At 35.3% G+C, this 16,535-nt stretch overlaps 1 protein-coding gene across 1 annotated transcript in view; it reads right to left on the reverse strand.

The window, feature by feature from the left end:
- Window positions 1–8,242: 8,242 nt before the first annotated feature.
- The window catches only part of LOC307181330 (glutamate carboxypeptidase 2-like), a 64,173-nt gene continuing 55,880 nt past the window's right edge, over window positions 8,243–16,535 (reverse strand). The window contains exons 16-19 of the mRNA XM_079946617.1: window positions 14,496–14,760; window positions 14,141–14,222; window positions 10,168–10,260; window positions 8,243–8,837 (exon numbers count right to left, since the gene is read on the reverse strand). Coding sequence (XP_079802743.1) covers window positions 8,648–8,837; window positions 10,168–10,260; window positions 14,141–14,222; window positions 14,496–14,760 — 630 coding nt within the window. The 3' untranslated portion in view covers window positions 8,243–8,647. The remainder of the gene's footprint in view (window positions 8,838–10,167; window positions 10,261–14,140; window positions 14,223–14,495; window positions 14,761–16,535) is intronic.

Here is a 16,535-nt window from a genome sequence, read left to right on the forward strand (position 1 = left end):
GTTTCTGAAAATTCAAGACAGAATTAGAGAGGATAAGAGAGAAAGTCTTTCTTCTGCCCTGATAAGGGAAAGTAAAGCCTTTGGACAAAGTCCTGTCTGTCTGAACTCTATCTAATTTACCTATATGCTTACCCTCAGTACAAACCTAGAAATGGTGAATACAGACAGGTTCATGCTGATACAAATGATAAAATTAGATAAGAGAGTCCCTAGCAACTTTTTTGTTTAAAATAAACCATGTTCTCAGTCATACCTAAATTACATGGATGTGCTTAAAGCTTAGACCAGCGGGTAAATGGTGACTCCAGAGTTACTTTTATTAGCTGATTGGTACAGAAGCACATATATAATCTCAATCTGTCTGTCTCTCTCTCTCTCCATGACTCCATGACTGGAACCCATACTTGCACACACTTTGTCTCTATGCTAATGTTCTCTATGTCTCCTGTCTCTGAACTGACAGATGTGCTTTTCTAAAGACAAATAAAATTGTTTAGAATAATTTAAACTTAATATAATCAATGTTGGCTTTACCCTTGGCATCTTAAAACTATAAACATTTCAGTGTTTGCTTCCAACTTAAATAGCAAAACTCCTCCTTTCAAGACAAAAAAGGAAAAAATTATGTTATTTCTAGTTCAGCAAAACAATTTTTCCTGGAGTCAGTTCAGATCATCAGAGCACTTCACATTTTGAACTAGTGAATGTTCAAGCTACAACAGTAATGAGTAAAAATTAATCAGTTGTTTTTTAAAACCAAAGAAAAAATTTGAATATACATGAGGATTTTCTCTCTACACTAGAAATTCCAAAGATGTAGTTAATGGAAGCAACATCATATTCTCTTTGTTTCTGATATTTCCCTATTTGACCAATGCCACTTCTTGGGAGTCCCTATCAGTTCATTGGATCTATCCTGAACACTTTTCAAATCTACACTGCAAACTGAAGGCTTTAAAAATACAGCGCCTTTATTCTGGCATGGACATATATACACTACCAAATGCAAAACTGATAGCTAGTGGGAAGCAGCTGCATGGCACAGGTTTATCAGCTCGGTGCTTTGTGACCACCTAGAGGGGTGGGATAGGAAGGGTGGGAGGGAGACGCAAGAGGGAGGAGATATGGGGATATGTGTATATATATATAGCTGACTCACTTTGTTATACAGCAGAAACTAACACACCATTGTAAAGCAATTATACGCCAATAAAGATGTTTAAATAAAAATATATATATATAGTGCATATGAACTTTACAAGAAGATATTCTAATTCATTCAACACATTTAACTCTTATGTTCATCTGTATAAAGGCTATGAAATGTATACATTATGTTGAACATTTTAGGTGTTCTATGTGTTTCATAAATACATATGTCTGTAGAAATCTCATTTAAGACCTAAAAACATCTAATAACATGTAAGGTAATGGAATAAAAATGATTACATATGTTAATATTACAAATATCAATATATTACAATTGCTCTAGTTACAGATATTTTAAATATTAAGGTCATTTAAAAAAACTAAGACAACTACTTGTTTGCTTGGACAAAACCCAAGCAGGCTAATAAGTAAATGGAAAGGATTTGGATGAGAGAAAATAGGCATGAAGATATTTACAATCAATTCCTTACTTACCAGAGTCTACTGTGAGTGGTCTTACTTCTGGAAGGCTGCACGTCCTGGAAATCTGTGGATATCAGGGTCAACAAGAACTGTCCAACACCTGGTAGCTGCACTTTTCCTCAGTCCCCCTGAGAGAAGCAGTCACCCCTGGACAAAGTTGCCTTTTAAAGGGTTAGACTCTCCTGAGGCCACACCTACTTCTTGAGATTGGATAATAGCTTCAAAGGGAAGTGGAAAATACTGATAAGTTTACTCAGAAAGGTGTGAAAATGGTTGATTGGGTTTTCGGTATATAGAAAACCCAATCTTAGGGGGTTGAGAGCCTAAAAGAATATAGACTTCTTTTGGGGTAAATGTAAAAAAAAAATTGGTGAAAACTTTTAAACAAAATACTTTATATATGTTATATATACATCAATGTATATGTTTATATTAATATGAATATAATATAGTAATTATTTATACCATAATTATGTAACTATATTTAATACAATGCATAAAGACGACTGTTTTTTATTGAGGTATAATTGACATATAACCTCATATAACTTTCAGGTATATAACATAATGATTTGCTATTTGCATCTATTGTGAAATGATCACCATATTAGTTAACATTCATCACAGCATGTAGTTAAAAATTATTTCTTTTGTTATGAGAACTTTTAAGATCTACTCTCCTAACCACTTTTAAATATGCATTACAGTATTATTATCTGTAGTTACTATGCTGTACATACTGTAGAATATTATTTTTAACAGAAGTGCCATACTACCTGTATTTTGCTGACACCTATCACAGTTTATCAAATTACCAATGCTTACATACATGTTATTTCACTAAATTATCTATTGTTTGTTAATTGAAGCACTACTTATAAAAAAATATGGGAGCTTCCCTGGTGGCGCAGTGGTTGAGAGTCCGCCTGCCGATGCAAGGGACACGGGTTCGTGCCCCGGTCCGGGAAGATCCCACATGCCGCAGAATGGCTGGGCCCGTGAGCCATGGCTGCTGAGCCTGCACGTCTGGAGCCTGTGCTCCACAACGGGAGAGGCCACAACAGTGAAAGGCCCGCGTACTGCAAAAAAAAAAAAAAAAAAAAAAAAAAAAAAAATATATATATATATATATATATAAATTGACCTTGTTAGAAATTTTTAAAGTGAAAATATAAAGAAGATCAATAGTTTTTGAATTTTATTTTATTTATTTTTTTAAACAGCATGTTCTTATTAGTCATCCATTTTATACACATCAGTGCACACATGTCAATCTCAATCTCCCAATTCATCACACCACCACCCACACCCACAGCCACTTTCCACCCTTGGTGTCCATACGTTTGTTCTCTACGTCTGCATCTCTATTTCTGCCTTGCAAACCAGTTCATCTATACCATTTTTCTAGATTCCACGTATATGCATTAATGTATGATATTTGTTTTTCTCTTTCTGACTTAATTCACTCTGTATGACAGTCTCTAGGTCCATACGTGTCTCTACAAATGACCCAATTTAGTTCCTTTTTATAGCTGAGTAATATTCCATTGTATATATGTACCCCATCTTATTTATCCATTCGTCTGTCAATGGACATTTAGGTTGCTTCCATGACCTGGCTATTGTAAATAGTGCTGCAATGAACACTGGGGTGCATGTGTCTTTTTGAATTATGCTTTTCTCTGGGTATAAGCCCAGTAGTGGGATTGCTGGGTCACATGGTAATTCTATTTTTAGTTTTTTAAGGAACCTCCATACTGCTCTCCATAGTGGCTGTATCAATTTACATTCCCACCAACAGTGCAAGAGGGCTCCCTTTTCTCCACACCCTTTCCAGCATTTGTTTGTAGATTTTCTGATGATGCCCATTCTAACTGGTGTGACGTGATACCTCACTGTAGTTTTGATTTACATTTCTCTAATAATTAGTGATGTTGAGCAGCTTTTCATTTACTTCTTGGTCACCTGTATGTCTTCTTTGGAGAAATGTCTATTTAGGTCTTCTGCCCATTTTTGGATTGGGTTGCTTGTTTCTTTAATATTGAGCTGTTTATATATTTTGGAGATTAATCCTTTGTCCATTGATTTGTTTGCAAATATTTTCTCCCGTTCTGAGGGTTGTCTTTTCATCTTGTTTATAGTTTCCTTTGCTGTGCAAAAGCTTTTAAGTTTCATTAGGTCACATTTGCTTATTTTTGTTTTTATTTCCATTACTCTAGGAGATGGATCAAAAAAGATCTTGCTGTGATTGATGTCAAAAAGTGTTCATCCTATGTTTTCCTCTAAGAGCTTTAGAGTATCCAATCTTACATTTAGATCTCTAATCCATTTTGAGTTTATTTTTGTGTGTGGTGTTAGGAAGTGTTCTAATTTCATTCTCCTACATGTAGCTGTCCAGTTTTCCCAGCACCACTTATTGAAGAGGCTGTCTTTTCTCCATTGTATATCCTTCCCTCCTTTGTCATAGATGAGTTGACCATAGGTGCGTGGGTTTCTCTCTGGGCTTTCTACCCTATTCCATGGATCTATATTTCTGTTTTTGTGCCAGTACCATATTGTCTTGATTACTGTAGCTGCGTAGTACAGTCTGAAGTCAGGGAGTCTGATTCCTCCAGCTCTGTTTTTTTCCCTTAAGACCGATTTCGCTATATGGGATCTTTTGTGTCTCCATACAAATTTTAAAATTTTTTGTTCTAGTTCTGTAAAAATGCCATTGGTAATTTGATAGGGATGGCATTGAATCTAGATTGCCTTGGGTAGTATAGTCATTTTCACAATATTGATTCTTCAAATCCAAGAACATTGTATACCTCTCCATCTGTTTGTATCATCTTTGATTTCTTTCATCAGTGTCTTATAGTTTTCTGCAGACAGGTCTTTTTTCTCTCTAGGTAGGTTTATTCCTAGATATTTTATTTTTTTGTTGCAATGGTAGATGGGAGTGTTTCCTTAATTTCTCTTTCAGATTTCTCATAATTAGTGTATAGGAATGAAAGAGATTTCTGTGCATTAATTTTGTTTCCTGCTACTTTACCAAATTCATTGATTAGCTCTAGTAGTTTTCTCGTGGCATCTTTAGGATTCTCTACATATAGTATCATATCATCTGCAAACAGTGACAGTTTTACTTCTTTTCCAAGTTGTAGCTTTTTATTTCTTGTTCTTCTCTGATTGCTGTGGCTAAAACTTCCAAAACTATGTTGAATAATAGTGGCAAGAGTAGACATCCTTGTCTTGCTCCTGATCTTAGAGGAAATGCTTTCAATTTTTCATGATTGAGAATGATGTTTGCTGTGGGTTTGTCATATTTGGCCTTTATTATGTTGAGGTAGCTTCCCTTTATACCCACTTTCTGGAGAGTTTGTATCATAAATGGGTGTTGAATTTTGTTGAAAGCTTTTTCTGCATCTATTGAGATGATCATGGTTTTTATTCTTCAATTTGTTAATATGGTGTATCATGTTGATTGATTTGCATATATTGAATAATCCTTGCATCCCTGGGATAAATCCCATTTGATCATGGTGTATGATCTCTTTAATGTGCTGTTGGATTCTGCTTGCTAGTATTTTGTTGAGGATTTTTGCATCTATATTCATCAGTGATAGTGGTCTGTAGTTTTCTTTTTTTGTAGTATCTTTGTCTGGTTTTGCTATCACAGTGATGGTAGCCTCATAGAATGAGTTTGGGATTGTTCCTTCCTATGCAATATTTTGGAAGAGTTTGAGAAGGATAGGTGTTTGCTCTTCTCTAAATGTTGGATTGAATTCACCTGTGAAGCCATCTGGTCCTGGACTTCTGTTTGTTGGAAGATTTTTAATCACAGTTTTAATATCATTACTTGTGATTTTTCTGCTCATATTTTCTATTTCCTCCTGTTTCAGTCTTGGAAGGTTATACCTTTCTAAAAATGTGTCCATTTCTTCCAGGTTGTCCCTTTTATTGGCATAAAGTTGCTTGTAGTAGTCTCTTAGGATGCTTTGTATTTCTGCGGTATCTGTTGTAACTTCTCCTTTTTCATTTCTAATTTTGAATTGAGTCCTCTCCCTCTTTTTCTTGATGAATCTGGCTAATGGTTTATCAATTTTGTTTATCTTCTCATAAGAGGAGGAAGATGGCAGAAGAGTAAGATGCGGAGATCACCTTCCTCCCCACAGATACATCAGAAATACTTCTACACATGGAACTGCTCCTATAGAACACCCACTGATCACTGGCAGAAGACCTCAGACCTCCCAAAAGGCAAGAAACTCCCCAAGTACCTGGGTAGGGCAAAAGAAAAAAGAAAAAACAGAGACAAAAGAATAGGGACGGGACCTGCACCAGTGGGAGGCAGCTGTGAAGGAGGAAAGGTTTCCACACACTAGGAAGCCCCTTCGCAGGCGCAGGCGGAGACAGCAGGTGACGGAGAGGGGAAGCTTCAGAGCCTCGGAGGAAAGCGCAGCAACAGGGGTGCGGAGGGCAAAGCGGAGAGATTTCCGCACAGAGGATCGGTGCCGACCAGCACTCACCAGCCAGAGAGGCTTGTCTGCTCACACGCGGGGACGGGCGGGGCTGGGAGCTGAGGCTCGGGCTTCGGTTGGAGCTCAGGGAGAGAGGGAGTCCAGGAAAAAGTCTGGACCTGCCGAAGAGGCAAGAGATTTTTTTCTTCCCTCTTTGTTTCCTGGTGCGCGAGGAGAGGGGATTAAGAGCGCTGCTTAAAGAAGCTCCAGAGATGGGCGAGAGCCGCGGCTAACAGCGGGGACCCCAGAGACGGGCATGAGACGCTAAGGCTGCTGCTGCCGCCACCAAGAAGGCTGTGTGCGAGCACAGATCACTCTCCAAGACCACAAGTTATAATGTGAATCAACTCCAGGTAACAAATTGTCTCTTATAAAATGAATAAATGCAATAATCTCTTCTAAACTGGACTAAGGTTGCCCTATTTGTGTTTCTGAGAGACCATAATATTTTTGCTCTTTTTTTTCCCCATAGTTTTTGATTTACATATAACTCTGAGTTGTCAATCACCAAGTTTAAATATTTATTTAAACTTGTTGAAATTTATTTAAAGATACGTCTATAAACTAAAGGTGTTAAAGATATATAAAGTATTGCATTTCACTACCTGTGTTCTCAATTGATTCAACACAATCATCCAGTCTATATGAAACACTTACTTTTGCCTTTCAGGTATGGTAGGTGAACCAAAACAAGATAGCTGAGGCTTCTCCCCCAGCAAACTTACTGTATAGTTAGAAAGATAAGGCAAACACAAAACAATTTTTCAAAACATTAATCACAAGATTTAATAAAATACAACTGAAATGCTTAATGCAAAAAAGATTTAAAGAATAAAATAATAATAAAATTTTTATAGAAATATAATCTGAACCATATATGTATTTTTAAACTTCTTAGTGTCCACATCATAAAAGGTAATTAAAAACATTTGAAATGAATTTCAATAATATACTTAAATATATTCAAAAATTATCATTAAAAATATAAATAATATTGAAAATATTAATGAGCTATTTTACATTCTTTTTTCTATACTAAGTTTTTGATGTCCAGCATGCATTTCATACTGACAGCACAGCTCAATTCAAACTAGTCACATTTCAAGAGCTTGATATCTACATGTGGCTACCCTATTAGGCATTATGTAATTAGACAAACCACCTATTACATGGGAGACACATTGTTTTCAAATCCTCAGGTGACAGAACAATTTCAAGCAGTCTTAGGAAAAGAGGGTGGATTGGAACCCACTATCTCCAAATTCCATAGCAATAGATGAGCATTATAAACAGTCTCATGATAATTTTAGAGGGAAAGTTGTCAAAATCAGCCAGTCTGTTTGCTTTGTAAGAGAGGACTAATTGGCATCTGTACTTGGCATCTTAATGTCCACCAGTGAAGTTCTTTATTTTCTGGATACTGTGAATTGTATTCTTTAGGCCTTTTGTAGAATTTCCAAAGACTAGACTTTTCTTAGGATATTGTACGTTAGAGAAGATTAGGTTATCTTAGGTGTAAACACAAGCTCAAATCATTTTGATTGGATTTACACAATGGCCTAATTTATTTTTAAGGAAACATCTACATGTTCCTGCAGTCCTCAATCCAAGGGACAGTGATTGCTCCATATATCTGTAATTCTTATATTCTGTTTTTTTAAAAATAATTATTTATTTATTTGGCTGTGCCAGGTCTTAGTTGAGGCACACAGGACCTTCCTTGTGACACGCGGGCTCTTAGTTGCGGCACGTGGGGTCTAGTTCCCTGACCAGGGGTCGAACCTGGGCCCCCTGCATTGGGAGTGTGGAGTCTTAGCCACTGGACCACCAGGGAAGTACCTGTAATTCTTATATTCTTTAAACTTCTTTTCACCTTTTACTAGACAATACTTCATTGCTCCAATGCTATTGTAATTAATCATTCTTTACATTAACTTTCTCTGTTTATGTTTCTGTGTGGTTTCTCTGTCTTAACTGAATGCTAATGCATAAGTGTTATATCAATGCAAGGGAATGCTCTATGTCAGTGGACTCTAATGACCTACAGCCACAATAATACATGGATGAAATGTCAAAAGTGAGTGAAAAAATCAAGTCCTAGAAAAATATACATGGTACAATTTTATTTATAAAAATTCTAAAAATACACAACAAATAACAGACTGATGTTTTCTACATGTGCAGTGACAGGAGTAGTTTTGTAAGTGCTGAATTAGACATGACTCTCTGATAATGCCACATAAGTGTATTAAAATTTTACTCTGTTCTTAATTTCAACACTTAGTCCAACTTCAGAATAACTTTCTATAATTACAGAATAAAAATCATCCATCTTTCTTATTCGATCTATATGGAGAAGAAAAAAGAATGCCAAGGTGGATATATGTATCTATCTGTATCTATATATGTATATATATGTACATAACTTTATTTTTCAGTTTATCTGTACATCCAACATGATTCTTTCTGAGTGATACATCATACTAATTCAACGTGTTCCCCAAAGAAACTTCTTAGGCTACTTCTCTCAGAGTCCCTGCTGCAGCCTGCACGGTGAAGGCTGCAATAGAAATGTGTCTCTTTACTTCTTCCCAGGCCTTGGAAGGATCCACCTTGTTTTCAATATCAAACAGAGCATCGAAGATCCCTGGGAATGACTCCCCCATATACTTGTTGTGGCTGCTTGGAGCATAGATGACATGTCTGTTGATAAAAATAGCTTGCTATCAGTTGCTCGAATTATATATACAAGGGAAAAAACAGGGACATTCTACAATTCGTGGATTGTATAATTCTAATTGCTACTTGTCAACTAAATTTACAAGTTCAATCTCCAAAGACTAGTCTATGAAATATGTGGCAATTAATTATATTTTGACTTTAGACAGATGACTTAAAGTGGCTCAGAGCAACAAAAATGATGACAATGATAGCAACAACAGCTTGTCACCTACTATGGATCACGCTTGGCATTCAATTATTTACCTATCATTTTTCTAATCCTTGAAAATAAACTCTACAGAGTTGAGATTATCATTTCAAAGAGGAGGAAATTGAGGTCTGGGCGATGAAGTGATCACTCTCAAGGCACACTGCAAGAAGTGATGACTTCAAAATACCACTCTATCCTCTGAAATGTAGCACAACTGTGATTATAGGGTTTCATTTGTGACCAGACAACCTATCATTGTGTTTTCCTCCTATTTAAAAAAGAAGTCATGTTATAATACCTAGTGTCAAGCATGAAGAATCATTCAAAACAGTTTTATAACATTCAACATGACCTAGGAAGAAGGTGATGTTTTTACTGAAGGAGCTTAGCCAGTGCATGTAACAGCCCTGGAAGAGAAGGACAAGTTCCATAGTAAAGAGGTAAAGAAGGAAAGGAACATGATTATGCCACTAAGGGGGATCCATTCACCCTGTCTGGATGATGCCCTTATGCCCAATTCCAATTCTTTCATAGATAATCCCTAAACAGAAAGATGAGGTCGTTTCTGGCTGGTCAATGATCTAATTCTTTCTGAATACTTAGTAAGATCAACCTGGGGACAGTTGGTGTTTATCAGAAATAATTATAATTGTCAAAAATTAGAAAAAAACTAAATGTCAACATTAAGAGATAGAGTAAATAAATATATATATTTATTATGCCTTATGTATATGCATAAATATACATATATTCAAAATAAAATAAGAGAGGGGCTAAAATTATGTATACCAAAGGACAAACATGATTTTATATCTGACAAGTAGAGTTGGGGAGATTTTTATTTTCTACTTCTGACTTCCTGGGTTTTCTAAATTTCCTGCAATGAACATATACTCTTTTATACATAGAAACAAAAAAGATAATAAAATAAAGATCTGTAGTAATCATATTACATTATATAAATAAATAATATATTTATCATTTACTACATATATTTTGGAATTTTTTATATGCTTGCAAGAAATCAACTATATTTTTCCCACAGGGCAAAAAATAAGAAAAAAATTATATTAAAATAAAGAGTCATATTTTTACCCTTACCTATAGAAAGGCCTGTCTGGTAATCCTAAAGGATCAATAAATGCTCGTTCCAAAAACATCAGTTGATCATTCATAATTCTTAATAATATTGGGCTGGAAAAGGAAAGGAATACAGTTGTAGCTTCATGAAAATATGTGCACTACTCAGCAAACTAAAAATTCAAAACAAAACTAAACACAGCTAATATATTTTAACTTCCTATAACATGCAAATTAAGAACAGTAGCATGCATAGTTACATTTTTTTAAATCCTACAAAATACTACTCTGCTGAGGCTTATAAAAGGACCGAAAAAGTTCAATGTGCCCATGGAAAAAATATATAGTAATTTTTATTTATATTGAAATAATTAATTGATAAACCTAGGTATTCAAATACAGGCAAGACTTTTTTCACCTTAAATCTCATAAAAATCTGTTCATAGAAGTCATTTCAATATTGAAATGGAATAGTCTATTAATGTTTAGTAGGGTACCTGGGGAATTATACATATTTACCAAATGACAGCTAATAATATTTTTATTATTATTTTTAAAGATAAACCTATCATGAACAAAAGGGGTGGTGCTTATTTCACCCTTTCAACAATATCTGAATGCCTGTTATGCATCAGACACTTCTGGCTTTCACAGAGCTCACATTCCAAAGTGTGTGGGACAGCGTTACTATAATAAAAATGACTCAATACAACTGAAAATTTACCAGCAAGCCTGGAGTAGGGCAACAACGTTATTAAATTCAACCTATTAAGTCTGTCATAATGAGAAATAACCATTACCATAAGGAATCATAAGTTACTTTATATAAAAATTTATCTTAGTTTTGTTATTTTTTAGATTTAATAATAAAACAATGTGCCCATTACTATTCTGAATGTTTATAAAATTTGTTCTTTTTAATCTTCAGAGCAGTCCTCCAAGTTATGCAGGATAATAGCCCCGTCCCACAGATGAGATACTCAGATTCAGTAGATAAATGACTTGCCCAGGTTCACAACTAGAAAGTTTTAGAGTGAGTAGTAGCTCAGTACTATTCCTTCAACTGCACTGTGTTGACAACAGGAAGACAGACTAATTAAAGGCCCCACAGATTGGATTTGAGCTATTTTCAACATTCATTTATTTAGCATCAAGAACTCAGGTTTTGCGATAGTATAAAGGTAAACTGGGCATACACTTTACCTGTGAGCAGTTCTCATAAACTAACAAAGGCGGCAACTGAACGAACCATAATTTCAATAAGACGCTACAGGTTTCTGAACCAAATTCATAAAGCATTGCTACAAACACAAAAATTCATGTGGTTACGCACACACCCCATTTGGATGTTCCTTGTACAGAGCAGGGTTCAATCTGAAATACCCCTGGGAGGTAAATGCTCACAGCACCAGATGTACGTAAACAGGATCTATTTCCACCAGAAGCAGGCTGGCCTCCCTAGGGTTGGAGGAGGTAGGTCTTGAGGTTGAATACTATGTGAGCATAAAAGTACCAGGGAGTCAACACTCTGTATCCTTTGATGGGTTAAGGGATTGATTTAAGAAAAGCAGGATTCAAGAAGTGTCTCTTCCTCACATTTCAAAGTTTTGGTTGAGAAATTCAACATCTACTTTAATTTACTTTAGCCAGCATTTACTCATATTATGTACAAGGCATGGCTCCAGGTGTTTCAGGATATGTACCTTAACTATCATTTAGAGATGGTAAGACAAATACAGAAATACTCAAGGAAGTGAAAGCTCAGTGTCCTGGATTACCATACCATGCCAACAGCAGTTCTCCACAAGGAAGAAACGTCATTTACTTAATGATAGAAAATCAGCTTAATAGACTATATGGTGCTTGGCATTTCTCTAAAATTTATTTATAATTGTTGATTTTTTACTCACATAAAAAATTTGGAAAGAATTGTAAAGTATAGGAAAAAAAAATCTTCCTATTCACCCAAGGATAACACGATTATCATACTAATTGGTTTTCTGTAAGATTTTCTCTATATTCGATAAAATATTATATATGTACAATCTTATGACCTTTTTGTTTGCTTAACATTTTATTACAAATATCTTATTATACTTCCTTTATAACCATCAGTGTTAATCTTTACAAAATGTTTAAATGGGTGGACATCTGATTGTTTAGTAATTTCTGTCCTCATAGGTATGAAGGCTGTTTTGAATTCTCTGGTATTATAATTTGTAACTTTCTCTGAGAAGCCATTTTATTCCCTCAAATTTGAGACTCTTTCCTGAAGAAAAAAATTCAAGAAATAGAAATACTATGGCAAAGTGTAAGAACCCTGTCATGGCCCTAGAAACTTTAACAATATGTATTTATGATTTTTAATAGTTTAAAGCAATTCACAATGCTATCAGAAAAACAAGAGAGCATCTGCTTCAGTGTACTGATTGTAGCAATGTGTACAAACAAGTTTTAAATTGCTACTCATTTGGTATGAAAATAGTATGACATTATTTTCATTTGTATTTTTGAATTATTAGTAAATTGACTACTACATTATTTTCATTTGTATTTTTGAATTATTAGTAAATTTGAATTTTTTTTATCTGTTTCTGCACAGGTGGTATCTTCTTTTTGAATGATTTCTCTTGATGATGTCTAGTGCCAATATTTCCAACTTTGTTCTTTTGATTTTCTTATCAATTTTCAAAAAAAAGTATTTTTATTATATCTATATTACCCCCCTGTCCATATTTTCTGGAAAAGAGTTTTTCCAGTCTTTTATCTTTGATTTGCAGTATCGGTTTCCATATTATTAACCATTTTAATATTCTCAAATCTGATTGCATTGTTATATCTAAACTTGGAATCTCACTTCCAAGATATTTCAATTTTTACTAAAAATTTCTTCTATCCCTGTTGTTTATTTTTGCATAGAATGTGAAGTGAGATTTTTTTTTTTTTTTGCTGTACTTGGGCCTCTCACTGTTGTGGCCTCTCCCGTTGCGGAGCACAAGCTCCGGACGCGCAGGCTCAGCGGCCATGGCTCACGGGCCCAGCCGCTCCGCGGCATGTGGGATCTTCCCGGACCGGGGCACGAACCCATGTCCCCTGCATCGGCAGGTGGACTCTCAACCACTGCACCACCAGGGAAGCCCCAAAGTGAGATTTTGAATTCACTTTTTTATCAATTCCTGAAAGAGCTTATACAATATTATTGTTGAATACCTTTCTTTCTCATTTGACTTTAATGTATCCTTCATTACAAATACATCCTTATATATCACTGGTCTATTTTTTGTTCTGTCTGCTCTTTGTCTTTCTATGTATTCCTGCATCAGGCTCTAAGGATTTGATATTTGTATCGTCACAATATTTTTAATATATAGTAGATATTCACTCTCAAAATTCTACCTTTAAAGAATTGTCCCTAACATTCTCTTTTTCTCCAGTCTTAAAATTTTGTTCATATTATGTTTTACTTTTGTGATTTTACAAGAATTAATCCCAAATGCTTAACATCTGAAAAAAAACTAATGGCTTTACCTTATTTGCTAGTCTGGATATAGAGAATTTTTCTAGGTGGAAGTGGAGATTAGGAGCTCTTTGTGTGGGTAATGACATTAAGAAAAGGGAGGAAGAAGGTGTGTTTTGGGAATAGGAGAGCTTGGTTGAAATATGATTTACAGATGTTGAAAGAACAGGAGATAAAACTGGAAAAAGATGGGGACACACAGTGGAGGACCTTCAATGTTAAGGTGGAAATTTTGTAACTACCACTCAGTTGGTAGTAAAGAAGTTACCAGCATTTCTCAACAGCACATATGCCACTCAGAATGTCAAAAATATCTCTTTGAGAGATATTGCAGCCCTGTATAACCTGTTAGAATGAAGAGAAAGAAAGCAGAAAAAAACTTTCCAAAGATACTTCAACAACAAAGATGTCAGCTAGTATTTCTTTTTCATTATAGCTATTACATGCAAAACTTATATCTATATATATACAACGTACTTGTTTTTGTCCAAGTCTTGGAGTCTCTCACTGAAGTTAGAAGCAATTTCTGTAAAATTCTTCACTGCAGAAAATAGTGATTCTGAAATAGAAATGAGGACCTAATGACATTGTTCTATAGTTTAAGCAAAGGAAACAATATAGAAGGTTGTTCTCTTTTGTATTTAACAAGGTATTTATACTTTGTTTATTGCAAGACAGGCATCAATGAAATGGAAGATACATTTATATGCATAAAATATTTGATCATATGGAATAGCAATAAGTAATAAATGGGCCTAAGGTAGATCATTACATTTTAGAGATTAATAGAAACATACAGACTGTGAATTTTGAAAAAGGAAGGGTATCATACCAAATGACACATTGTATGTTTTCATTTCTTGTGGATGTTTCATTGAAATATTGTAGATTTTATCAGCATACTTTCTTAAAACGACAGCATAATCTCGACAGTCAAAAGGGAGCACTATGGAATTGGCTAGTTCGAAGACGATTCCTCCTCGAACCTGAGCCACAGCAAGGTGATACTTAAAAGCTGGATCATAAAACTTTTCCACTAATTCATATGTTTCATAGACACTGTGATACAGTGGATAGCTGCTGAATTTGTTTGTTGCCTACAAAAAAACCCGAAAAACAAAATATATCTCTCATGAGATAACTTATATAAAATGCATAGTATCATAGATACTGTTAATATTAGTAAGACTGTTTCTGTCAGCAATGAATAAAGGAAAGTATTTAAGTACCTCAATAAGCCACTTACTAAAGGGTTAATATAATATTAAAACCCACCCCAGGTTTTCACCAGTTAAAAAGTATGTGTATATAACATAAACAATACTATGAAAAGTACCTTGGAAAAAACCTAACATTCTTGCCTTTAAGAAAACAAGAGATGTAATAGAAATATTTCTGAAATAAAGACAAGATAATGTTGCATTTGGGTGAAAACAATTTAAGAAGACAGAGAATCATTAGAAGCAAGGAAATAAGCATGATACAATATTATATAGGGCAATGCTGCAAATCGTTTAATGACTGAAATTCCATGAATAACTTTCTGACAAGCAGTGTGCTGAAAAGTAAAGAGTGAACAGTGAGGATTTCAGCAGTAGATCCAAAATCTCACTAAGTAAAGAAGTAATGCTCAGACGGGTATAAAAAAAACAAGAACATACACAAAAGGCAAGAGAGAACAACTTTTCAAATTCTGAGTTGCTGATTTATGCCTTTCGCCCATTGTTTAGATGCTTATTCTTTTTTTTTTTTTTAACTGATATAACAAAACATTTTATATAGTGGTGCATTGAGAGTGGGACTCTGGAATTAGCCTGCCAGAGTTTGAATTCAGGCTTCATGGCTTATTACCAAATAACTCTGGGAGGTTATTAACCCAAAAGTTATTAACCTTTCTTTGCTGTAGTTTTCTCATAAGTAAAATGTAGATAATATTAACATCTACCCTCATCACCAGCCCCAATGGTAAGAGATTATAAAGATTTTCTGTCTGGGGAGAATAACTGGCCCAAGACAAAAGACCTATAGATTCTCTGCGTTAGTTGGCTCCCAATGAAGCAACGAGAACATGCATTCTCAATCCCTCTCTTGTGAGGCCCCCCCTACAACAAGCACCACATACAGGGCTTCAATCAGCTTTTTATGGTCTCACTCCCAAATAAGATACATTGCCAAAGAGGACCAGACATTTGAAGAAAGTCTTTAACTTGAAAGATACAGACCAAGCACACAAACTAAAATAAAATCAACCCACGGTAAGGAGGTACTACGGGAATGGAGGGAAACAATAAAAAAGAATGAATGAATGGCAGAGTTGAGAAAAATATCCCAGAATGTAGAAAAAGACACAGATAAGAACACAAAAGAACAGATAAAGACATTGGAAAATAATGCTACAGATGCTAAACAAATTAATAATGGTTTGAGAAAGAGGAAAGAGGGAATAATCAAAGAAAAAAACATTTCCTACACCTACAATACATAGGTTTCCAGAACAAAGAGTCCACTTTGTTCCCAGCTCAGCGTATTAAAAAATGGCATAATACACATGTACACCAAGGGCAACACAGTCATAAAGAGAAGATACTAAAATCTTCCTTTTAAAAAAAACCAGAGGTGGGACTTCCCTGGTGGCGCAGTGGTTAAGAATCTGTCTGCCAATGCAGGGGACACGAGTTCAATCCCTGGTCTGGGAAGATGCCACATGCCACGGATCAACTAAGCCCGTGTGCCACAACTACTGAGCCAGTGCTCTAGAGCTCCCGAGCCACAACTACTGAAGCCTGCGTGCCTAGAGCCCATGCTCTGCAACAAGAGAAGCCACGGCAATGAGAAGCCGGCGCACCACAATGAAGAGTAGCCCCTGCTCACC

Source organism: Stenella coeruleoalba (genome assembly GCF_951394435.1).
Source record: "Stenella coeruleoalba genome assembly, contig: scaffold_287, whole genome shotgun sequence".
NCBI classification, from domain to species: Eukaryota; Metazoa; Chordata; class Mammalia; order Artiodactyla; family Delphinidae; genus Stenella; species Stenella coeruleoalba.